This window comes from Capsicum annuum, chromosome 10, assembly GCF_002878395.1.
Source record: "Capsicum annuum cultivar UCD-10X-F1 chromosome 10, UCD10Xv1.1, whole genome shotgun sequence".
NCBI lineage: Eukaryota > Viridiplantae > Streptophyta > Magnoliopsida > Solanales > Solanaceae > Capsicum > Capsicum annuum.
The window spans coordinates 58,227,399-58,253,876 of NC_061120.1; the positions used below are offsets into that span (position 1 = coordinate 58,227,399).

Consider the following 26,478-nt stretch of genomic DNA (forward strand, 5'->3'; position numbering starts at 1 on the left):
GGGCATTTTGTGTGCAGTGGATGACAAAATTGTGGTGTATTACTTGAGATTAAATTTTTGAGTCAGGATTTATTGGTAACAACGTCTCTACATATCTGAATTATCTCCGAGCAGGCACTACGATTTCATATGATCCCCGCTACATACAATTTTGCTTTTAGGGAGGCTAAACTTGTTGCATATACAGTTCATTTTACTTGGTATTTTCCTAAAACTGTTATTGCTCTCTAAACACATACTTGTAGAAAGAAAAATATAGAAACTACATAAGTATGTAGAAACTAGAAAAGATATAACTGCCAACTAATTCCATAAAAATTAAAGAAGTTGCGAATTGTGTACACAAAGCATCAAAGTTGAGAATTCCATAAAAATTAAAGATATAAGAAACCACCTACTTGCAAACAAGAAACCAAAGAATAACGCACATGACTATAATTGAAAACATTTAACTATAAATAAAATATTGACAATTCAACACAAAGCACCACGGCAAGACCAAATTCTCAACCATAGTTGGTAAAATGAACAAGCTTAAGGAAGGATTTACAGAAAACAGAGTATCATTGAAGAGATATTTGAAGGTTGAAGCAAACATAGTTGAGAAAAAATTCACATATCCAAATCTACGATAATCAAGAACATATCAATTTCATTTTCATTTGAACATATATTACTATCCAAAAAAGACATCTGTAAGGGCAGCACCCAATGTAGCTGGACCAAAACCGTCTCAAATATAATCAATATAAAGCCTCAAATGTTGTCATAATACACTGAAAATAGTGAGATTATATGGCCTATAATGTCACAACATATTAGTTCATTACTGAACCATAATTTGTTCATTACAAACTGAGCAAAAAATATAAAACACACACGCTATAGCAATAAACAAGCATTAAATTATCTAAAAACTGAACCACAATTTGTTCATTACATTAGGTATGCCATCTTATAATTTCAAAAAGTTGCAACAAAAATACAGGTTCACAATTTTCACAAAAAAATATAGAACATCTATTTTCACCATCAAATATTGACCATTCCCTTATCTTAATACGCAAAACATGCCAATATTAGATTTTCACTGTTGTACCTTGCCTTTACCCTTTCTCGTCTTAAGTTTATCCACTCTTAACTGCTCCAACTTTCTTCCAGTAATAGATGCATTATCATTCCACGAGAGCGTTTTTGGTGCATACAAGTCACTTGGTTTAGTTGAACCTATAACATCATGAAGAAAATTGATTTGTCTTGATCCAATTGGTTTTGGTTGTTTTTGTCTTTGTAAGATTTTAGACTTAAACTTTGAAACACTTCTTGGCTTCCAAAATACATATTTTTCAACTTTAAGACCACGATACTCAAAGGACTCGCTAAAGAGGAGCTGACGTTGAGTTGACGCGCTGCCTTGACTAGCCTGTGGAGCTGTCAAGGCCACATCTTCAACTATTGCATGATCTGGGAATCTGGGAGGGCTTGGTTCTACATCTTCTTCATTAATTCGTGTTCTTCGCCTCTTCATTGATGGCTTGCCCTTCATTGGTTGTTTGTCTTTCATTTGTTTCTTACTCTTAAAATGGCCAGACTTAGAAGTGCCTTCACTACTCATTTTGTGAAACTAATAAAATAACAACTTAAGCACAAATCTGTAATAATTAAAAAAAAAGAACTGACCAATTAAAATAGAAGTTACCTTTTGACAACCCCTGGCATTGTGTCCTGGAAGTCCACAAGTTGAACAAGTCATAACTTTACCTCTCCTTGTTACAACCCACTCAATTTTCCTCTTAAGTGCTTCATCTTTATCTCTTTTCCTTATCGTTACAGGTCTGCCAGCCAGGGTTACCAAAGGGGCTGGTTCCATTGCTTCTGCTGGATCAATTTTCCAGAACTTAGGGCCAGGCACTGGTTGTAGCTTTAAATGATAAGTCAAGAGATATGCCTTCTTTGTGTACCACCAGTGGATCTCTTCCCTAGGATCACTCTCCTTATAAAGAAGTTCTTTGATTGCATGGGGACAAGGTATTCCAGTAAGTTCCCATACCCTACAATTACACCTCTTATCTTACAAATTAACAATGTGTTTGTCATTTTCCTCACTAATCTCATACCCATAATCACCATTGAAATTTAATTCTCACACATTAGCAATTTTCAAGTATTCATTGTACATCTCAATAGCTTTTGGACTCCATTTAGTATCCCAAGACTACTTTTTTTTCATGTTTCACAAACTTCTTCATTACCTTTATTCTGATAGCCTCAAGCATCCCAATGATGGCTTTGTCCCTTGCTTCCAATATCCATGAGTTGAATGACTCGGTCAAGTTACTTTCCACCTTTTGATTCTTGCAAACTGTGTCTAAAAATACTCTACACCAAGTCTTTATTGGAAAATGCAGCAGCTCATCTTTGACTTCTTCTGACAATTCAGTCAATTCCTTCAAATTATCATCTAGCTTCTCTTTGTAGGTGCTCCATGCATACCACCATACTATCTTAGACATTTGTTTAGATATTTTTCCATTTCTTCTCCAATTGGCCTCTATGTGTCTCATACAGTATCTATGCATGGCATTAGGTAGAATAATTTTGACTGCTTCAAGCAGTCCCTGTTTATCAGTCAAAAAAATAAGTTGATAAATGAATATACATAAAAATACCTATAAAAAAATAGTGAACTGATTCAGTTCTTAGCAAATAGTAATAATCATGTCAATGATAAAGAAAATAATAAAATTATAGAATATTGATAGTTCACCTTTTGCATATCTGAGATTAATATGACCCTTCTCCACTGTTGAGGCTTAGAGACTACTGAAGCAATTCCACAAACCAAAGCCAAGAAGCTTTGTATTCTTTTTCCATGATGGCTCAAGCAATAGGATAAATATGGTTCATTGAGTCTTGACCAACAACACATAAGAGTTGACCTTTGGCTTTACCTTTCAAAAAAGTTTCATCTAATCCAATGAAAGGTCTCAAAACCAGCTTTAAACCCCTTCTTTAGTGCATCAAAATAGATATACATTCTCAAAAACTGTCTTTTTCCTTCAACTAGTAAAACCTTAAGGCTAACATCACTCCCTACATTACTCTCCAATAGAGCATTTGCATATCCAACAAGATTTTTATAGTCGTCACAAAAACTGCCTTCTATTTTTTCCAAAATCATCCTTTTAGCTCTCTTACACTTCCCAAAAGAAGCATTAATGTTGAATGAAGTTTTGAAATCAACTCTCATGTCCTTGATCTTATATTTGGGGTTAGCTTGCAACTTTTCCTTGAAGTAATAAGCAAGATGGATCATCACATTTATGCTTTCCTGTTAATATTTTCATACTAACATCAGGACAATTCTTTTCACCAGAAATTAGGAAGACAAAGTTTCACACTTTCTGACAAACAACCCTAAATCTTTTTGAGTCACTTTTTTTTTATAGTTAGGTTATAGCCATTTGCTAATGGATGCAAGCTAATGAATCTTCTAGCTTCAGCTATATCTTTGAAAGTCATAAATCAATATAACTCCTTGTATTCAGACAACTTGTCATTGATTATCCTTTTTCTTTCTTTTGCGAGAACCTCTAACTCCTCAGAATCATAATCAGAATAATCAGAGTCATTACCACTATCATTATCAGTTTCATCAGAGTTGCAATCACTATTTTCATTATCTGCTTTATCAACCGCTACCACAGACTCTTTCAATCTAACTATGTTCTCAACATCAATAGGTAATTTGCTATCTTCAACAACAAACAAGTTTATAACATCAAATTTATCATTCACATAAGACAATAATGTTCTAATTCCCTGATCACCTATTATTTCATAGTATTTTTTAGAAGAAAAAGACACAATCACTTGTTGAACACCAAGAAATCCCAATGTATTATTGTATTCGTTCACAATATCTATAAATGATAAAAGATCAGAATCATACCCTTCCCATTTGCACACTAACTTTTTTGAATATAGTATTTTTTGCTCTCTTATCCACTCCCTGCCATAGTGGAATACCAAGTAAATTAGCACCATTTTAGATAATTTGAAATCAGTAAGAATCACAAAATAAGAAAACAGATAGATAAAGAAAGTAATTAAAGCATTTAGGTAGTACAAAAATGAAGAAATATTTTCCAAACTAAAACAATGAATAAACAATAAAAGATACAATAATTAGATACCAAGAACAACATTTTCATTAGACCTAATACCACAAATAATTATCAAATAAGAATGGAAGATAAACAAAAAAAACTATAAAAAAGCCAAGAAAATATGAATAAAAAACAAGTTTTCTTGAAGAAAAACAAACAAAAAAAATGAGTTGGGACCACTTTTCAATTCAGTAAATCTTACTTCTCCATAATTTTTAGTATACAAGAATAAAATATTGGGACCACATTTCAGTTCTCTTTCTACCCGATGACAATTGCAATAGATTTTTTTTTATAAAAAAGAGAGGAAAGAAATCTATAATTGAATTTAAACTTCAATAAATGTAGGTAAACCTAATACCACAAATCAATCCATCCCCAACACCGTAAACCAGTCAAATCTAACATATCGTAAAAACCCTAAAACAACTCATCTATACTCTAAACTTAGAACATCTTAGGAAGCATAAATATCCTAAAATTTTGCTCATATATACTATCAAAACAAAATGAATAGCTAATAACAGAAGTATCAATACGTAATTAACAAATTTATCATGAAATAGAAAACCTTAATTCGTAAATAAACTAGCCTAAATCTAAAATCCAAAACTCTAACAATTAAAGAAAACTAAGTAAATGAGTTAGATAATCTACTTTGGAAGCTTAACTAGAAACCCTAGTTTGTAAGGAGTTAAGATATTAAAGAACAGAAATATGCTCAAATCAAAGAGAATTTCATACCTTTACAGAGATTGTCTCAACAGATCTGAAAATCTTAGATGAGAAACAGTTTTTTCATTGGCAGAACTCTTCTCTCTCGATTGAATGTCTTTCAGTGAGGCTGTGAAGGTGAGAAGAAGTGAAATTAAGTATGTGAGAAAATGTTGTTATGTGTATTTGTTTGGCTCAATGCGTATTGTGGGTTTAGATATGTTTGTTTCGTCTTTAAATATGGGTCGGGTCGGATTTGTTTTTAAAATTAAAAATAGGTCATTTAAAATGAATTGAGTTATTCTGTTAGTTGAGGGTACATATGTAAACTTTTATAACGACGAGGATATATATAGCCCTAAAGTATGACGGAGGGTAAATTTGATCAATTTTTCAAAATAAAGAGGGTATTTTTGACCCTTTTCCCATCATGGAATATCATTGAGAAATAGGAATACCCTTTCTTTAATTTAGAGTTCGGTTGGTCCAACTAAATTGCCTAAATCTCTTCCTCATCTGCTGCTCTGTCTTTTAGAGTTGTAAACTGACCTCTTCCTTTTACAGCTAGACAATTGACAAATAAGCTGGGTATATAAAGAACATAAGGTATGAGTTGTCATTAGCAAAAAAGTCATATTATCAACGAGGGAAATTGGCACAACCAGACATCTCAAACATTGATAAACATTGATAAGGGAAGAATTAGGCCTTCATTAGATATTCCTTTCATCCGCATGGCAAGGCTTGCCAGTTTCCTGGAGTACACTCGAATCTGGTTCGATTCCAAGTAGGTCCTCCCCTAAAGTCGCTTTCATGTTACCAAGAGGCACGGATTTAAGCTGTGGAAATAACGTCTAGTAAAAATGTACAATAGACCCGGGCACTTTTCTGACCCCTGCATCGGGGGAGCTTTGGTGTACTGCACTCAAATAGGTCGAGTAAAGCTGTTCATCGAAGCTAGTATGATGGCTTCGTAGTGAGTGTTGTTGTTGGGATTTGGATATGGAATCTCCAGGTTGTTACTCGTATGACTCAACGCTTAACCACCCTTTTAGGACAATGAAACTTTATTATTGCTTCTAGCAAGTTTCTTTTTCCGATGTGCTAGTTTGTTCAGGGTGTTAACTGTTTATTGAGTAGAGAATGCATAAATATCAGCCAGTTGCCAGCTTATTGAAATTATACTTTTTGTTTGTTACCTTTGCTACCATCTGATAGTTACACGTGGGAATTTGGAAGGTTTTATCTGCATCATCAACATAACCTCTCTTAAACTGCAAGTTTGAATTACACATAATTATTGGTAATTTTGAAAACGAAAGAGATTCATGGTCTACAAAATGTTACAGAATTTTGAAGCTAGGGCTTGGGGGCGTGTATTTCTTCATTTTGTGTCCCGTTTTCTCTAAAATAGATAAGTTTCTTCACTATACTGAACTAAGCTTACAAATTTTTCAACTTCCTATGACTAGTGATAAATTTGCAGCAAAAGCAGTCATTTTGCTTAATTGATTTCTGCAGTGGGCTAGTAGCCGAGGCTGATATAGAACTTTTTCAGCTTTTATAGATATCATATCTTTCGTCTACTGCTGCCTCTGGAAATTTGTTCCAACTTCCAGAATGTAGGAAGCAAGATCAAGTCTGTAATATAGCTAAGCTGTTACAACTTTTGGATCTCATTGAATACTCCTTTATCAATTTGGAGAAGAAAGAATCCTCTCTTTCCAATAGCTTTGCTGGTGTGTCATATTCGGCTATTCTTCCTGTTAAAGGGCAAGTGAAGGAATTCACATATAGAATTAGATGCTTATTCAATTCAGTAGGATAAAGAGATTTAGATGCAATAAAATTTTACCTTCATTCAAGACTAAGATAAGGTCACTATCAATGACGGTGTGGATTCTGTGAGCTATTGTCACAACTGTTCTATTTCTGAACTCTTGACTGATAATCTTTTGTAACACTGCATCAGTTGCAGCATCAACTGATGCTGTTGCTTCATCCAGAACGAGAATGCTGCTTTTCTTCAGCAAGGCTCTTCCAAGACAGAATAGCTGCCTTTGACCAACACTCCAGTTTTCTCCATTTTCAACCACTGTGAAACTGAATACATTAGTAGGTTTCAAGAAGGAAGTATGTCCTTGTTTCGTAAAAATTCTGAGGCTTAAGATTCTACAATTTTATCAAGCAATTTCTAGTCGAACCTGTAGATTCTAGTTTTTCTGGCTTTCCGCATATTATATCACCAAGTTGGCATTTGTCCAGAGCCTGACAAAAGGAGCCGTGACTACATTATTCACTGTTCAAATCACTAGTACTTAAGTAAATTTCAACTCTTTCCTTGAATGCATCACAAAAACCTATGTTCCATTCATTTAGACTTTGCAAGGCAAGTGCAAGATCTATTAGAGGGTTAACAAACTCTTTGTTCTTTTGGTTTGTTACCATGCAAAAATGTTGATTTATTAGCCAATCTTGTGAATTTAAGTGGACTTCTTTGCATAATAGTTTTTCAGTACTCAGTGCAATAAGTACCTCCCAGATTTCTGTATCAGAGTGCTGTGCTAGTGGATCTAGGTTTCCTCTAACTGTTCCCTCAAACATTGTTGGATCCTGAGGAATAATACTAAGCCTTGACCTCAAATCATGAAGACCTATCTTGCAAATATCTATATCATCGATGCTAATGCTTCCTTCTTGGGGTTCTACTATCCGGAAAAGGGCCTGAATGAGGCTTGATTTACCACTTCCTGTTCTGCCCACAACACCGACTTTCTTACCTCCCGGCAATGTGCATGTTATGTTTTTCAAAACAGAAGGGAGGTGTTCAGCATAACGTATCTGCAGATAGGGGTATGGTGATAATATCAGTGGGTGGAAATATTAAGTTAATCAAACTAGAAAATATGTAAACAAGTATATAATATTCCTGCTAGTTTTTGAGTAAATATAGCTTTATTCCTTGCATCTTTGACATCTATTACTACTGGATGATATCCTACTGCGTTATTGCAAACCTCATAATCGAGTCTAGTTTTATCTTAGCCACAGGATACTGTCTTTACCTGCAAAGTTTGGAAGGAAATTGTACCAGTTTCTGGCCAAGTACTTGATGGTCTGCTATTTTCAATCACAAGAGGTGCTTCACTGGCAAGGTTCGAGTACTGGAGAATCCTTTCAACTGATATCATTTTGTTTTCAGCATTGCAAATATTCCATATAACGGAAGCTTGTAAAATATTCAAATTGATCCCATATGTTACTGCTAATCCTGCAATGCCTGTAGAATATAAAGCACCATCAGTTTCCTCTGATTTCTTTTATGAAGTTGAAGTTCTTAACACCTGTCATCCACCACTACATCAACAAAAAAAAAGAAAGGAACTTCTGATTATCCTGACTTTCTTAAGAAACATGACTTTGATAGATTACGTGCTTTTACCATCTTAGTTCCTACTGTGCTCTACATAAAAACATAAAGACTACCAGTTTCTGATGCTTACTTGGATTTATAATTCCTTCGGGGAGTGTGACTAGCAGAACAAGGGAGAAGGCAAAAACAAAATTAGATAGCTGATTCAGTCTAAAAGAAAGCCACTCCATTGCTGATACATTGTGAAACCATGGCCTTGAATGATCATCTATGAAACAAAGGTTTGTGTGCGCAAAGCGATCTTTTTGGTTGAAAGCACGAATTGTTGCTGCTCCTGCGAGTGATTCTCCAAAGTGATGGAGAATTGGAGCTCTTTGAACTCCAGATAAACGAGCAAGCTCCCTTGCAGTTGGTATGTAGTATTGCTGGCAGTTTTAACAAAAATAACTTTAATTGACATTTTACAAAAGAAACGTACAGTTTGTTTATCTCTAAATAATAATTTTACCAATATTTTCCCAAACTCAACTTACTGATGAATACAAAATTCTTTTACAAGGTAGCTCAATGAGAACTGCTTATTTTAGCAGAAAACTTGGTTTTATCATCGTGTCTTCCTACCCTAACTTGACCACTAGAGTACTTTGTCTAAAACACGACAGCTACTTTGTTTTAATTATTTAGCATTCCAAGAATTAAACATGTACTGCTTATTTACCTGGTACCAAATGCAGACTGCTGTTACTGGAATAAAGATGACAAATACTTCCCATGCAGCCTGCGACATGACTGCAATTGTCCCAATAAGCTGAATAATGGAGAATGCACACCAACCCAACTTGTTTGCCATTTCCAAGTCTAGAACACTTTGATCTGTTGATACCTGTTCATGTAATAAGATGTCTTGATGATTGATCCAATAGGATTTCATTAATGAATCAACTGAATTTCAGCCTTAGGTTGTATGAGAAATATAAGAGAAGAGTATTATTGAATTGTTGTATCTACATTATTACAATGAGAGCCTATTTATATACATTACATTCCAATCCTTTTCCAAGCAGGACACTACATTACAATCCTTTTTCAAGTAGGATTCTGTATACTATTCCTTCTCCTACTCAATATTCTCACTTCCCGCTCAAGATGGTGCATACAAGTCATATGTGTACCAAGCTTGTCATGGATGTAATTAATACGAGGATTAGTGAGGGACTTGGTCAAGATATCTGTAAGAAAACCGATAAGGACTGCTCCAGACGTATGGGCGATCACAGTTGAAAAGGAACAAACTAAAAGAGTGGTCAGAAAAGTAGTAAACATTGTTGGAAAGTCGATTTGTCGCTGGAAAGTTGTCGGAAACTGGTATAAAATATATGGGTCATCTCGAAATCAAGAGATAAGTAGATCTTCAATAAGAAAGACACTGAAAAACTAGCCGGAACATGCTCACACATCGAATTATTAGATTTGGTGGCTAAAAAGTGGTCGGAATTTGGGAAAAAATTATATGGGTAGGGTCGGAATGGTGAGATGACCCTACTGAGAAAGAGAAATTATATGGCTAGGGTTGAAATGATGGCACGACCCTACTGCAAAATAGATTGTATATGTAGGGTCGGAATGACGGCATGCAAAGAGAAATTATATGGGTAGGGTTGGAATGACGGCACGATCCTATTGAAAAAGAGAGATTATATGGGAAGGATCAGAAAGATACATGAAACTATGCAAATCAGATTTGAGGAGTGACCGGAAAGACGCACGAAACTCTGCAAATCAGATTTGAGGAGTCACCGGAAAGACGCACGAAATGATGCAAATTAGATCTGAGTAGTCATCGGAACAATGCATGGTGCTATGCAATTTGGATATCAGAAAGTAGTTCGAAAAGATGCACGGTACTATGCAAATTAAATATGAGAAATAGTTTGGAGAAATGTACGGTTCTACGAAATTAGATTTGAGAAAGTAGTCACCGAAAATATTCACGGTGCTATGCAAATCAGATATGAGAAAATAGTCATCGGAAAGAAGCATGTTGACCCAATCTTTTGCTAACATGATCATTGGCCAGACGGGCAGCATTTATGAGTTATAGCAGCCCGCCGGCAACGAAAGTTCTTTGATTCTCTACCAAGATCATAGAGGCTTTGATCCCACATGAGAAATATAAGAGAAGTATATTATTGAATCGTTGTATCTATATTATTTATGGACACTACATTCCAATCCTTTTCCAAGCAGGATACTACATTACAATCATTTTTCAAGTAGGATTCTGTATATTATTCCTTCTCCTACTCATATTTTAACAAGTTCTAGAGGTTAAGACAAGAATTTACACTTCACTTCACTTTTGTCATGTTTTTATCTTGACTATCTTATTATGATATTTCTCTGTGGATTAACTTGTGAGTTACGTTGGTTGAGAGGACAAATTCAGATACACCGGAAAACGCCTACTTGCTTTATGCAGTTGTGAGATATTAGCTAACATTCCATTACTTAGCTTATATCAAATATGTTCCTCCAACTTATAGCTTTTATCATGCCTGATTTCTTCCTATTTATTCCTTTTTAACATGTACCAAGGATATGTACCTATCCGTGTAGATGCAGGATAAGCAAAACTACCCAACTATTACTACATATGCAGGATGAATACTAGGCTAAATCCACACATCTCATTCAAATTAAGGGATGTAAACTGCAGCTGATATGCTGTCCTCATATCCGATCCCAATCAACTAACTTTGATTTACTTACTCGATTTAAGATTCTTCCTGTAGGAGTAGAGTCAAAGAATGACATAGGAGCACGAAGGATGCTGTGCAGCATGTTTCTAAAGAGCTTTTCTGCTGTTCGAAGGCCTGTTATAACGACAAATGATGACCGGACTAGCACACAAAGAGAACTTCCAACAGCGAGAAGCACATAAACAAAAAGTATGAAGTTCATCTTCTCTTCTATTGGTGCTGCATCACCTATGGGACAGGACCATGCCATCCAGTAGTTGCTGGCTATCTGAAGCACTTGAAATGATGATTGCGCTAGAAGAATTATTGGAACAAAGGCACCACCTTTCACAGTGGTCAAGTAAGAAATGTAAACTTCCTTTCCAATGCTTCCTTTTTCCCTCTCCTCATCCTGCACAAGTCTGCCATCCTTTTCTGTTATCTGTACGCAGAGATTGTGTTCTGAATCCTGCTTAGTGTGTGGAAATTCTGCATCTATGTTACTATCTGTATCAATCTCACCATCAGTAACTGCATATTCAGATACTCGACTTGAGCTTTCGACTGTTAAAATTGATTCCAAAGCCTGGTTGTGCGCTCCAACTAGAACTTCAAATCCAATATTTTGTTTCAATAGTTCTTCAAAAGTACCAGCTTGTGCTATTCTTCCATTTCGCATCACCTGTTGATATTAAGGAGTTAGATTCTGCATAGTGTTTTGAATATTATCAAACTTTTGGCATTCTTAAGAAGCATGAAGTATTTTCCGTAAGAGTCTCCCAGTTAATGTTTAAAATGATCTTAGTTATCCTGAATAGGCAACCTCCAAATATTTGGGAAGTTATAAGAAATTCCAGCTTGTTTTGACCTGGGCAACATGTATACACTTAAGCAAGGAGTAGACCTTTGTATTTCGGGATTTACTAGAGAACGCTTCTCTTATTTTGTGTAACTTCTTAGTTGGGAACTTTCACATCTGATTTCGAAGGCGGAGGAGATGGGGGATCCTATAGAATCCTATTCCAATTTTTCTGTTGCTAGAGCCGTAAATAAAAGGCCCACTTTCTTAGAATTACTAGCCCTTTTCAAATAGGAATCCAATCATGGTAGGACTTTGATATGTACATTTACACAATGTAATATACTTGCGGGTTGCTAATTCCGTGTATCTAATTCATCCTCAGATTCACCATAAAGGAAGATCATTGTTTTGTGAGGATGATGCTAGCATTCATAAATTATGCAGATGTTTTATCAGTTAAATGACATTAATGGGTGCATCAGAGGAACAAATTAGAACTCTTTTTGTCCTGCATACCAGAATGAGATCTGCTGCAGGAAGAAACTCAACTTGATGTGTAACATAAAGTATCGTCTTGCCCTTGAGAACCCTCATCAAGCACTCCTGCACCATGCAGAGAATTTAAATTTATTACTTAAATAGAATAACGTTATCTCACACCAGATGGATAGTGAGGTTTAAGAAACCAAAACTAGAATTACTCTTTTGATGGACATGCTGAACAACCAACCTGAAAGAGGTGTGTTCCTGTGTGAGCATCGACAGCACTGAAAGGGTCATCAAGAAGATATATATCAGCATCTTGATAAACCGCACGAGCAAGTTGTATTCTCTGCTTCTGACCTCCACTCATATTTATCCCTCTTTCTCCTATTTCTGTAAGATCGCCAGCAGGGAATAGTTCAAAATCTTTTTTCAGAGAACATGCGTCAACTGTTCTGTCATACTTGACACTCTCATAAGGTTTTCCAAATAGAACATTCTCCTTGATATTTCCTGAAAGGATCCAAGGAGACTGAGGAACATATGCCACTTCACCGCTGATCTTCACGATCCCTGACAGTTTTGACATCTCTCCCAGAACACAAGAGAGCAAGCTTGACTTCCCTGATCCAACATTGCCACAAATTGCCACCTTCATTCCCCTCTTAGCTTGTAATTCTATTCCATCAAGGGTCGGGATTCTTGATTCTGTGTCCCAGCTGAATGTTCCACTCTTTATCTCAACCCCAAATTGCGTTTCAACTTTGGGAACAAATTCAACTGCATCGGGTTGAATCTCATCTTGCTGCAGGTAGGAAGCAATTCTATCAGCAGAAACTTTTCCTTGTGCCATCACAGAGAGTAAATCTGGCAAATTGAATATAGGATCTTGAAGCATCCGAAATGTAGCCAATGCAGATAAGACCCGCCCTGCAGTCAGTGGAATGCCCATCATAACACATCCAGAAAAGGTTGCCACAGAAATAAATGCAGGTGATCCCCAGAAGATAAAAGCAGTTAGGGCTGACAATCTAAGTGACTTCCATAACCAATTACGTTCTACTTTTCTCAGGATTTCCAGCTTCTGTAGATAATAACTATCCCATGCCTGAAGTTTGATAGTCTTCATATTCCTCAGAATCTCTGAGGTGGATTTCATTCTTTCATCTTTGGACTCCATTATTTTAGTTTGATAACCTTTTTGGGTACTTACCAGGGGTATGTTGCCAGTCATCACTATCACGGTGGCCCCTAATGCCACAAGTGCCCCCATCCCTAGATTCATGTGTAAAATATAGATTGCCAGTGATATCTGAACCGGTAACATCCATATTGTGTTGAGGTACCATATAAAATCTGTAATCCTTTGGACATCTACACTCATGTAATTCATTATCTCCCCGCTGGTGTAGCTCTGGCGTGATTGACTTGATAAAAGTAGGCCCTTTTGGTAAATGTGAGATATCAGAGCAGCCCTGAGCCGAAGGCCTAGCTGCCGAGCTCCAAATATCCACTGCCTTTGTGCAATGGTCTCAACCATTTTTGCACCAAGAAAAGTTAGTGCTAGAAAATAACCACTTCGTAACCCCCGAAGTTTCTTTTCGTTGAGGAAGTTTACAAAGTCGTCAATAAGGCATGGACCAACATAAGCTGATCCTGCACTAATAACTGCAAAGAGGGCATTGATTGCTGCTTTTTTCCTTGCAAATATGTAAAGGGCCTTATAGATGGATGGGTTTGTGGTTCCATCCATTTCCTTTACATACTTTAGGCTTTCATCAAAGGAATCAGATAGAAATTTTGCAGAGTCCCTGAAGTCGACATCTGGGACTTCATCCTGGTCAATGGGCTTCTTGACTCCAACTTCAAATAGTGGATTGAGCCAAGAGAAGGTGATCTGTTGGAGAAGACTAGCTTTTCCATATGGGTTGTCCCTTTTTGCTTCAGAATGCTTTTCCTTCTTTCCATTTAGAAGTGGTTCAGTTGTGTGGTCTGAGATGTCAAATATTATGCCCGTCTTCCCTTTAATAGAGATACACATAAGACAGGCTGATGCAGTAAGACCAAGGATATCCACGTAGTCTGCAAGTCCTAGATGTTCGTCACTTGTGATAACAAAATGGGAATCAAGAATCACAAGAGCAAGAGACAGAAAGAAGATGGAAATCCACCATATTCTGAGTATCCAAGGGAACTTGATGTATTTCCTATTTAAAGTTCTGTAGAGCACAAGAAATGAAGCTGCCCATGATGCCATTTGCAGAATCTCAGATGAAATAACTGGAAAGTCGAATTGGCAATGAGCACAATTTCTCTTTCGCAGCATCAAGAGCATTATGAGATGAGTGCACAATAATATAGTTGTGCAGATAATGCTAAATATGTAGGAAATGCCAACTTTTGTGCCAACAGCATACTTTTCGACTACCACAAACTTCTTTCTGCATTTGCATAGCACTGAGTCCAGCAGTGAGATTCCGAGGAATCCCAGTAGGACAATGATGCTGGCGTCCTCCCACAAGCAGGGTGATATCGGCCGCAGCCATGTCATCTTTAATTCAGAGAAATCTATTCCTGCCACCGATCAAAAGAAGAATCATCTCATTTATCATTTATATAAAGACTAAACTATTCTCCAACTAGCAGCCTGTTTTTAAGGCAGTGCATGCCAAATTCTATCCGTCATCATGGTTATATGCACTTCACTTCCCATACAGCTTAAACAGAACAGAAATTTATGTGGTCATGTATTTTCCTGTTGTTTAGACTCCACAAAGCAGTTTCTTAATTTTTCAATTCGCAGGTACAAATGTTAATGCGAATGCTCATCTGTTCATGAATCTTTACCATTAAGTTGTCCAATAAACGAGAACGTATGCTGAACTGAAGTTTCATTCTAACTTTTCCTGCTAACATTTTCATTGTAATTTTGTCTTATAAACGAGAGCGTGCGCTGAACTGAAATCTGGAAGCTTTTCCTCCTTGAAACAACCCCATGAAAAGAAATCCTCAAACCTGAAACTCCTCAATATTTCTTCAGCCATCACATGTGAAAACCAGAAGAAAAACATTTTTTTTTTTTAAAAAAGAACTTTTGCAGAAACAGAGAAAGCAGAGGAGAGGTCAAATGTCAGGGGAATAAACGATTGCCCTGAGCCGAAAAAGTGGGCCGCATTAGAAGTTTGACCAAAAGTTGTCATAATTTTATCTCAAAGTTCTTACATCTAATTTTTCCTAAAAATTATTGGGGCAGGGGTCAAATGTTAGTAAATATATATAAAAAATATATTTGGTAATTTCTTCTCGTCTCTAGGCATTAAAGGAAAAAGTTACTAATTTATTTCTGGGAAATAGTGATCCGAAATTAGAAGTCTAGGTGCATACAAGTTGGATAGTACATGAGGACATAATTATTTTGGAATGTGATTTATCAAATTTGTTTTTTCTAAAATTAAAAAATATTTTCCTTAAAAAATATTTATTAGGCTGTTCGAAATAAAGACAGAGAAGCTCCATCATTGAAGTTGCTGTGAGTTTGGCATTCAAAGATCTTAGGTTATTCTAATTGATCCTAAATGCAGCTCTAGTGTTCAGCAGCTAGAGACAGATCTATGTATCTGTTTATTTGTCGTCGAACCACTTCTTTTGATTGACCTTATTTGCGTTTGATTTGGAAAATAAATAAATCCTCCGACTGATTTCACTTTCTGGGTTTTAATGAAAACAGAGACATGTTGCTCGTTGCAATACATAGATTTGAGGAAAAGTCATGGACTACACACATCTAAGTGAGTAAACAAGTCAATTTAGTAGTCTTTTTTTGGCACTTGGCGTTAGCCTCTCATATCAAAGTATATATTTTAATAATAACAAATTAATTTATTGTTAATGTGCAGGATATACCAGAAGGAGGATAATCAAGGCAAGAAAGATCATCATCGAGATATACTTGGAAGCACATTCCTCACTACAAGGCAAAGTTGATCTTGGATGCGTCATCAAGAAAAGATCTCTCAAGATGCTCCCAGATCTCAAAATACAAGGAAGATAATACACAAGATCACGGAGCAACATGGAAAGGAAATCACACCCTCTTCATGGACATATCTGATATGGACACGAATGGTTGTGATGAAAGGCAAACAACATATACGGACAATCTGATATGGAAGTATTACCCTCAATCAAGGAACCAAATCAAATCTTTGATTGAGAAGAAATCCTTTGTGTTTCCTTTTGGAGCAAAGTAGCAGCATCAACCAAAGAATATAAATAGAGAAGGCTGAAGACTCGAGAAAGCATGCAACTTCACACAAAATTCTTAGTGTGTCTCAATCTTAGTCTTAACAAAGTTTTGTACTCATTTGTTTACAATAATTATAAAAAGAAAAGATCTAGCCAACTTAGTCATACCAGTTGAGGCTGTGTCACAAGATCAAATATCAGAATAAACTTTAGAACTTGTTTGCTACATTTGTTCTCCAACTCTACTTTGAATGCTTTAAGGAACCTCTTGAAATGCAACGGAATTGGAAGTAGGCACCACATTGGTGTTCCGAACCAGGCTAATTATCTGTGTCATTACTTTATTTACTTACTTATTCACTTGTATATTTAACTTTAAATCTATTCTGTCCAAGTATACTTGTCTACAGGTTAGTTGATTGTCAAGCCTAACCAGTCGACTCAGAAAAAGTTTCAATTCACCTTCCCTTCCCCTTTTGAATTTCAATTGGTATCAGAGCAAGTCTCACCAACAACATTGCTTAACCGCACGTGAGAAAAGATCCAATGGCAAACTATCAAATTCTAGGAGCCCTCATTCAAAAAGGTCACTCATCCACTAGACCACCATACTTCAATGGACAACACTACTCACATTAGAAGAACAAGTTCAAAATTTTTGTTTAGTTAAATGACTTCCAAGCATGGGTTGTTATTAAAAAGGGGCCAAAGCTAATTCCAGGACTAAAAAAATAGAAGAAAAAAGAATCAGACAGTGTTGACTTGGACGATTTTGAAAACTTCAAAGTCACCAAGAAACAATAAGAGGTAATTCAAACTAATGCAAGAGCTATTAATTTACTCTATTGTGCAGTTAGTGGAGCGGAATATGACAAGATATCAACCTGTGAAACCACAAAGGAGATGTGGAACAAATTAGAAGTAACCTATGAAGGAATCATCAAAATAAAAAATGCAAGAATTAGTGCTCTAGTCAATGAGTACGAGTTTTTCAAAATGGAAGAAAATGAAAGTGTGGAATTAATGTTTGCTCAATTCAGAAAAATTATATGTGGTCTAAAGTCCTTAGAAATGATCTATCCAAATAGTCTACAAGTCCAAAAGCTTATAAAAAGTCTCCCAAAGGCATTTGAAACTAAAGCTGTCATTCTGGAAGATGAGGATCTCCATAATATGACCTACGATGAATTAAGAGGTAGTATTATTGCGTATGAACAAAACTATATTAACAGATACAACAAGGAAGAAAAGAAGAAACCAGTAGCTTTCAATGTCGGAACAACTGGAGAAGAATAAATCCAAAATGATGACAATAGTGGGGGAATGACTCTCATAAACCACGGAATAAGACAGATCTTGAAACAGAGGCAGCAAAGACCATAAGGATACAAAAATAATGAATTCACAAGGAATGATGATCGCTGTTATTACTGTGAAAAACCTGGACACATTAAACAAAACTGTCCAGAATTGAGAAGAAGATCATTCAAGAAAAATAAAAACTTTGGGGCATGGAGTGATGAAGATAAAACTAAAGAAGATACATAAACGACCAACATGTGCTTCATGGCAAAAGGTGAACCAAGTAAGGTAAGACCCTACAACTACCATAATTGCAACATTCTTTAAATAAATCTTCATATAATTGTCGACGAGCTCCAAGAAGTTATTGATTAATACAATAAACTTGATCAAGAAAAGAAAGGTTGGGAATCTCGATTAAAATGAAAGCTTAAATTGGAAAAGAAAAACTGTCAAATTGAACTTGAAATATGTCAAATCAAAACTGACTTGCTTCAAAAGGAACTTGATGATGTAAAAATACAGTTAAATGGCATCATAAAATCATCAAGTCACAGTTCCATAAGGTCAAGCTCCTTTAAAAATAAAACAAGCTCTTCGTCAAGTTCGTTTGAGTCAGCTAAAACCTTTTTCTCTTTTCAAAGGCCAGTCTGCTACACTTGTGGCATAAAGGGCAGAAATCACATAACTGCAGACAAAGGTCTAAAGGCGTGTGGGTTTGGTGACCCAAAGGAAGCACCTCTAACCCTCAAGGACCTAAGACCACTTGGGTACCTAAACAAAATTAATTTTCATATTTTACAGAAATATATCTGTAAAAGTTATAGGGAAGAAATGTGGGTCATCAATAGCGGATGTTTCAGAAACATGACCGAAAAGGAAGAAAATTTTTATTGTCTAAAGAAAATTAAAGGAGGATCAGTCAGATTTGGAGATAATGTTAAAGGTGGAGTCATCGGAGTCGGATCAGTGAAGCTCAACTCCTCTTGTGAACTCGTGGAAGTGTACCTTGTGGATGGGCTCAAACACAACCTGTTGAGCATAAGTCAACTATGTGACTCAGGATTCAGAGTATCCTTAAAAGTTGATAGTTGCTCCATCAAACACGAAAGCAGAAACATCTCTCTTATCGATGAACGTGCTGACAATATTTATGTTCTTAACTATTTCAATTTTGCTACTCTGATTTGTCTCACTTTGCAAACCAACGACACATGGTTGTGGCACTAAAAACTTAGGCATGCCAGCATATATGCCATTGACAAAATCTCCAGACTTGACTGGTTAAAGATCTGCCAAAACTAAAGTTTGAGAAGGAAAGATATTGTCAAATTTGGACAAATTTAAAGTCAAAGATATTGTCTCCGCCACCAAACATCTCCAAACAATTCACATGGATTTGTATGGTCCCACCAAGACCGCAAGTATTGGTGAAAAAAGATACGTATTTGTTATTCTTGATGACTATTCTCATTTTACTTGGATAATATTTCTTGCTCACAAGCATGAAGCATTCATAAATTTTGAGATTTTTTGTAGAGAAGTACAAAGAGAAGAAGGACACTTCATTACCTATGTTCATAGTGATCATAATGGAAAATTTAAAAATAAGGCTTTCGAAGAATACTGTGCTCAAAATAACTACTCACAGAATTTTTTCTCTCCTCGATCTCCTCAATAGAACGGTGTGGTAGAATGGAAGAATAGATCTCTCCAAGAGACCATAATAACCATGCTTATGGAACACAATATACCAGATTATTTTTGGGCAGAGGCAGTAAACACAGCTTGCCACATTCTCAACAAATGCCTCATCAGACCTATTTTAAAGAAAACTCCCTATGAGTTGTGGAAAGTGAAAAAAACTAATATCAGTTACTTTCATCCCTTTGGATACAAATACTTCATCCAAAACAATGGTAAGAATAACTTGGAAAAGTTTGACCCACAAAATAATGAAGGTATTTATCTTGGGTACTCTTTCACTAGTCGTGCTTATAGAGCTTATAATAAATGAACATATGTGTTAAAGAATCTATGTATATTGTATTTGATGAAACTAATCATTCTTTTATGAGTTTGAGTTTTGATGAAGAACGGGTAAATAATCCACAATCAAAAGCCAGAACAGACATAACTCCTAATCCATCGACCTTTGAGTCAACTACCATTCATCCAGAGTCAGATTCTATCGATGAAACGAATAAAATAAATGTCCCAAGAGAATGGAGAAACAATGATAGCTTCCCAAATGATTTCATCATTGGAAATCTGAATAAGGTGGAAACAAGAGCTTCATTAAGAAAATAGGTCTCTATTGCTCTTGTGTCTCAAATACAGCCAAAAAAGGTTGATAAAGCCCTCAAAGACAAATATTGAATTGATGCTATGAAGGAAGAATTAGAAAAGTCTAGTGGAAAGACTCAAGAACTTTTCAGTTGTAGAACCAGATGGGTTTACAGAAATAAACTAAGTGAGGAAGGTAAGGTGATCCGAAATAAGGCTAGACTGGTAGCTCAAGGCTACTCCCAGAATGGAGACATTGACTATGATGAAACCTTTTCCCCCGTAGCAAGGTTAGAATGATTCGAATCTTATTAGCTTTTACTGTTTTCAAATGCTTTAAATTATATCAGATGGATTGAAAAAACGCTTTCCTGAGTGGCTACATTCATGAAGAGGTTTATGTTAAAAAACCTCCTAGTTTTGATGATTCATCTTATCTAAACTATGTGTTCAAACTTTTCAAAAGCACTCTACAGTCTCAAACAAGCTCAAGCTTGGTATGAGAGGTTGAGTACCTTTCTGCTCAAAAATAATTTTTAAAGAGGAAAAATAGATACTACTCTCTTTACTTAAAAACTGGACTTTAATTTACTTATTGTGAAAATCTATGTTGATGATATTATTTTAGGAGCTCTAACATTTCTTTGTGCGAGAATTTTGCAAATCTAATAAAAGGAGAGTTTGAAATGAGCCTCATGGGATAACTCACGTTCTTCTTAGGGTTACAGATCAAACAAACCTCCAAAGGCACATTTATCAGCCAAGCTAAGTATACTAGGGAGCTCATAAAAAAATAGAGAATAGAAGAAGAAAAGGCTTTCGAGACTCCAATGATTCCTTCAACATGCCTAGATCTTGATATATTTGGAAAGAATATTGATGAAAGACGTACAAAGGAATGATTGTGTCCCTAATCTACTTAACCGCGATTGAGCAGAAATTTTGTTCAACGTGTGTAAATAAGCAAGGTTTCAGTTGGCTCTCAATGAGTCCTACTTGACTGCCATCAAAAGAATTATTTTCTATCTCATCGGGACTGAATACTTCGAACTTTGGTTGCCTCATTTCTCAAACTTTGACTTAGTTGTCTATTAAGATGCTGATTTTGCAGGTGACAAAATGATAAAAAGAGCATGAGTAAAACGTATCAAATTCTTGGTGGTGCCCTAATTTCATGTCATAGCAAGAAACAAAATTCCATTGCTCTATCAACTACCGAAGTCGAATACATAGCCATTGAAAATTGTGGTATTCAAATTTTATGAATTATGCATCAATTATTTGATTATGATTTATCATTTGAATCTGTGCCTATCATGTGTGATAATATCAGGAAATTAGTTTGTCAAAATACATGGTGCACCATTCTAGGGCCAAGCACATAGACATTAAGCATCATTTCATTCGTGATCATGTAGAAAGTGGAGATTTTTCCTTAGAATTTATTAATTCTGAAAATCAGATTGCTGACATCTTTACTAAACCTTTGCTTAAAGAAAGATTTTATTTTTAAGAAAAACTTAGAATATTATGTATTAATGATCTTTAAATACTTAAACCCGTTTATTTGGTGCAAAAAATCTTTTGTAAAAATTTTTGTCCATAATTTTACCCCTCTAACTCCCTTTTTGTCCTTTCTTATCCACCTCTTTTCACACATCCATTTTCCCTCTCTTCATAATTACCATATTTTCACCTTTTTAACTTCCTAACACATCTACCATCTCTTCATCTTAATAGTCACCTCAGGTCGATTCATCTGTTTCAAACTTTCACTACTTTATCTCCCCTCTCTCTTTTTAACCCCCTTACTCTATTTCCTTCATCAATGACAGAACTCATCAATGGCCAATCTTTCTAATTCCTCTCTAGATTGTCTCTCCAGTACCCACGACCTAGTTCTCATCTCTGGGGCCTCTAACGAAGCCTTCTCCTACCCCCTTCAATCAACTATCCATAAAAAATGATTTTCCCCCATCCCTAACTCCTCTATTAAGAAAAGTCATCCCTCTCTTTTGGACTCTCTTCCACTAGAGGACATGCAAAAATTCTGGACTTGCACTCAAAGGGAAAAGTTTCTCACTTTCAGAAGTCACTCTATTGATATAAGACTAAGTGTGTATCAAAAGATTTCAACCAACACAAGAACAACAAAATGAACAACAAAGTGCTGGTGAATCAAAAAATGGCCACACACGGCTTCACTAGGCTTGCAACACTTGTTTTGAACTAGAAAAGTGAGTTTAACAACAAGAACAACGAAGACAATATCACTAGTGAATCGAAAGAGCTCCACACGGCTTCACTAGACTTTTAGATTCAACAATACAATGTTAACAAAATTTACAAAAAAAGAGATAGAAACTTGACACATAATATTCATTCATCTAAAAACCCTAACAAGAGAAAGGGCCCTAAGACTAATGAATATCAATACCAAGTTCTTGCTTAGACCAAGAGGAACTCAAAGAACCCCAAGAACCTAGTTTCTAAGAAGATACAATACTAATATCACTCTACTAGTGAGATTCGGTTTTGGCCTCTCCAAATGGGAAAGAGAAGTAAAAAATATTACAAGTCTTTTTGTCTTTTATGATATGAATGAACTAAAGAGGACTAGCCCTAACACATGGCTTATATAGTCAATTACAAAAGAGGGACAAAAGACCAAAATACCCTTGGCATTAAGTGGGTGGGTTTGGAGTGCTTTGGTGGGCCTTTTCACACTTTAATAAGTATAGACCCTTAGATGGGCTCACAAGGGCCTCATACACGGCCAAGGATATGAACAATTCTAAGAGTCATTGTAACTCATGTGCTTGGCTTCGTGTGAAAGATCTCGAGCTAGGAATTTTTGTATCATCCTCTCTATCTTGAAGAGAATTTGTCCTCAAATTCGGAGCATTGCCATCCTCCACCGTTTCCACCCGAGAGAGGTCACACACGTTGAAAGTGTTGTACACTTGATATTCCAGGGGTAAATCAATCTTGTAGACATTGTCATTGATCCTTTCTAATACTTGGAATGGGCCATCACTCCACGACATCAACTTAGCATTCCTTTGAGACGGGAATCTATCCTTCCTTAGGTGCACCCACACCCAATCTCCCGGTTCAATAATGAGCCTTCTCTTTTTTTTGTTGGCTCGCCTTGAAACTTCTTGATTTTTATTCTCTAACCGTAACCTCACATTCTCATGTAGCTTGTTCATGGCCTCAACCCATTTTCTTCCAACTAAGCTTATCACAAGATCACTTGGCAAAGGGGCTAAATCCAAAAGGGTGAGGGGGTTGATGCCGTATACATACTCAAAGGGGGTCATACCCGTGCTTGAGTATATAACACGATTATAAGCAAACTCAATCAACGGTAAGTGCTCCTCCCAAGAAGTCATTTTTCCCTTAAACATGAACCGTAGCATAGACCCTAAGGTCATATTTACTACTTCCACTTGGCCATCGGTTTGTGGGTGGCATGAAGTCAAAAACAATAACTTAGTACTGAGCCTACCCCACACGGACTTCCAAAAGTAGCTTAGAAATTTAGAATCCCTATCACTCACTATGGTCCTCGAAACACGATGAAGTTTTGCAACATTATCAATAAAAAAAGTGGCTACACTAAGCGTATCATCATATTTAGAACAAGGAATAAAGTGAGTCATCTTGGAAAATTGATCCACCACGGCAAAAATACTATCCCGCCACCTTCTAGTCCTCGATAATCCTAACACGAAGTCCATTGATATATCAAGCCAAGGACGCAAAAGGGTGGACAATGGGGTGTACAACCCATGGGGTTGGAGCCGTGACTTGGCTCCTTTGCACTCAACACATTGGCCACAAATCTGGGACACATCCTTGTGCATTCTAGGCCAATAAAATTATTCTTCTAAAATTCTGAGGGTCTTCTTGACCCCAAAATGGCTCATTAGACCACCATTGTATGCTTCCCTAAAAAATAATTGTCTCCATAAACTTGAGGGAATAGACAATCGTCTACCCTTAAACAAGTATCCATCAAATTTGGTATAGGTATGGAAACCCCTATCCGTAACCCACTTATCCCTATCCAACTCTTCACTTTCCACATAGATAAGAGCGAAGTGAGGGTCCTCAGGATATAAATACATGAGGCTTTCAAACCCCATCAACTTAGACAACAAAGTAGACACAAGCACATATTTTTGGGATAAAGCATCGGCAACCACATTGTCTTTACCCTTCTTGTAATGAATAACATAAGGGAAAGTTTTAAGAAATTCAATCCATTTAGCATGCCGCTGGTTAAGCTTGTCTTGTGCCCGTAGATTCTTTAAGGATTTATGATCTATTCGAATCATGAATTCTTTAGGCCACAAATAATGTTGCCAAGTGGCCAAGGCTCGAATCAAGGCATACAACTCTAAATCGTATGAAGAGTAGTTTAGAGTTGCTCCTTTAAGCTTTTCGCTAAAGTAGGCAATAGGATTCAATTCTTTTATTAAAACCGCGCCTGTGCCGACTTTTCTAGCATCACATTCGACCTCAAAAGTCTTGTTAAAAATTGGTAATTGTAGCAAAGAGGCTGAGATGAGCATAACTTTCAAGTCCTCGAAGGCCTTAGCTTGCTCATCTCCCCACTTGAAAGGTTGATCCTTTTTAATCACTTCGGTCAAGGGGGCGACAATGGTGCTAAATTCTTTGACAAAATGTCTATAAAAACTAGCCAACCTGTGGAAACTTCTGACTTCACCTAGGTTTTGGGAGTTGGATAATTTTTAATGGCATCAATCTTAGATTCATCCACTTCGACCCCTCTTGAGCTCACCATAAACCCAAGAAATACAACTTCATGGACACCAAAAGAACACTTTTATAGATTAACATATAACTTATCCTTTCAGAGGACATCAAACACACATTGTAAATGCTTTACAAGATCATCTAAGGACTTACTATACATCAACATATCATTAAAGTAAACAACAATAAACTTTCTGATAAATGGATTCATCACATGATTCATTAGCCTCATGAAAGTACTTGGAGTATTTTTTAGGCCGAATGACATAACCATCCATTCATAGAGACCAAATTTGGTATTGAAGGTGGTTTTCCATTCATTACCCGATTGCATACGGATTTGGTGATAGCCACTCCTCAAATCAGTTTTAGAAAACAAACACGAACCACTCAATTTATCAAGCATATCATCTAGCCTATGAATAGGGTGATGATATTTTACCGTTATCTTATTGATGGCTCGGTAATCAACGCACATATATTAAGTCCCGTCTTTCTTGGGAACTAGTAGCACCGAAACCACACAAGGGCTCATACTCTCCTTGATGTACCCTTTGTTGAGAAGTTCCTCAACTTGGCATTGCAATGCCTTGGTATCTATCGGGTTGCTTCTATAAGCCGGTTTGTTGGGCAATTGTGCACAAAATTAATTTGGTGCTCAATGCCCCAAAGTGGTGGCAATCTTTTTGGCAATTTCTTTAGGAAAACATCCTCGTAATCCTGCAAAATATAAGAAATAGGAGGAGAAATGGAAACATTAACGAGGTTAGTATTAAAACAATAAGACAAGAGGAGCATCGGAGTGTCCTCGTCATAATCCACAAATAGTTCCTTCTTCCCAGACATCATCACTATGCTCCTGTGCCCCTTAGAATTTAGGGTCCCCTCGGCTTCCCCTACCCCCTTACTCTTGGATTCCCCTTTTTTTCCCTCACTCCCAGCTTTCTTTCCCTTTTTCCTCAAATCCCGCATCTTTTGGTGTAATTTATTTACTTGGGAAGACAATAATGGATGAAGAGTGACCTTTCGGCCATCCTTCTCAAGTGTATACTGATTGGACCTTCCATCATGTTTGGTCGACCTATCATATTGTCTAGGACTTCCTAACAATAAGTGACAATCTTGCATTGGTATCACGTCACAACGTACCTCATCATGGTAGTTGGCTACCTTAAAACGTATCACATATTGCCTTGTGACCTTTAACTAGCCGCATTCATTCAACCTTTATAACTTGTAAGGACTAGTGTGAGGTATAGTCAGCAATTTTAAGAAGTTTACCATTGTAACACTAACCACATTTGCACAACTTTCACTATCTATCACCATAGAGCACACACTTCCCTTCACAAGGCATTTAGTATGGAATAGATTCTCCCGTTGGCTAGGATGTTCTATCGCCTTACTAATTATGGCACACTTCACTATAAAGTTTAGAAACATGCACTCTCTTTCTTGCGGATAAGCATCCTCATAATCATCATCATCATCATCATCATCATGTGGCTCCATCTTAGCCGTCTCTCGATCTTGAGGCTCGACCTTACTCTCATCACCCTCAATACCCACTTTTTCACTAAG

General features: G+C 36.5%; 1 protein-coding gene and 1 long non-coding RNA gene across 4 annotated transcripts in view; one reads left to right on the top strand and one right to left on the bottom strand.

The window, feature by feature from the left end:
* The first annotated feature begins 4,919 nt into the window (after positions 1-4,919).
* On the top strand, positions 4,920-8,226 carry LOC124887976. The gene is made up of 2 exons (XR_007045696.1): positions 4,920-5,898; positions 7,929-8,226. It is a non-coding gene; the product is annotated as an uncharacterized LOC124887976 (long non-coding RNA).
* LOC107845301 (putative ABC transporter C family member 15) overlaps positions 6,171-26,478 on the bottom strand; it is a 30,332-nt gene continuing 10,024 nt past the window's right edge. For 2 of the 3 annotated variants that reach the window (XM_016689540.2, XM_047397932.1), the window contains exons 2-11: positions 12,527-14,853; positions 12,313-12,399; positions 11,026-11,676; positions 8,975-9,139; positions 8,387-8,681; positions 7,949-8,163; positions 7,419-7,724; positions 7,088-7,151; positions 6,739-6,978; positions 6,171-6,646 (exon numbers count right to left, since the gene is read on the bottom strand). In XM_016689540.2, coding sequence (XP_016545026.2) covers positions 6,519-6,646; positions 6,739-6,978; positions 7,088-7,151; positions 7,419-7,724; positions 7,949-8,163; positions 8,387-8,681; positions 8,975-9,139; positions 11,026-11,676; positions 12,313-12,399; positions 12,527-14,853 — 4,478 coding nt within the window. In that variant the 3' untranslated portion in view covers positions 6,171-6,518. Of the gene's footprint in view, positions 6,647-6,738; positions 6,979-7,087; positions 7,152-7,418; positions 7,725-7,948; positions 8,164-8,386; positions 8,682-8,974; positions 9,140-11,025; positions 11,677-12,312; positions 12,400-12,526; positions 14,854-15,126; positions 15,295-26,478 lie in introns of those variants that run through there. The other variant, XM_047397931.1, reaches the window with a different exon arrangement.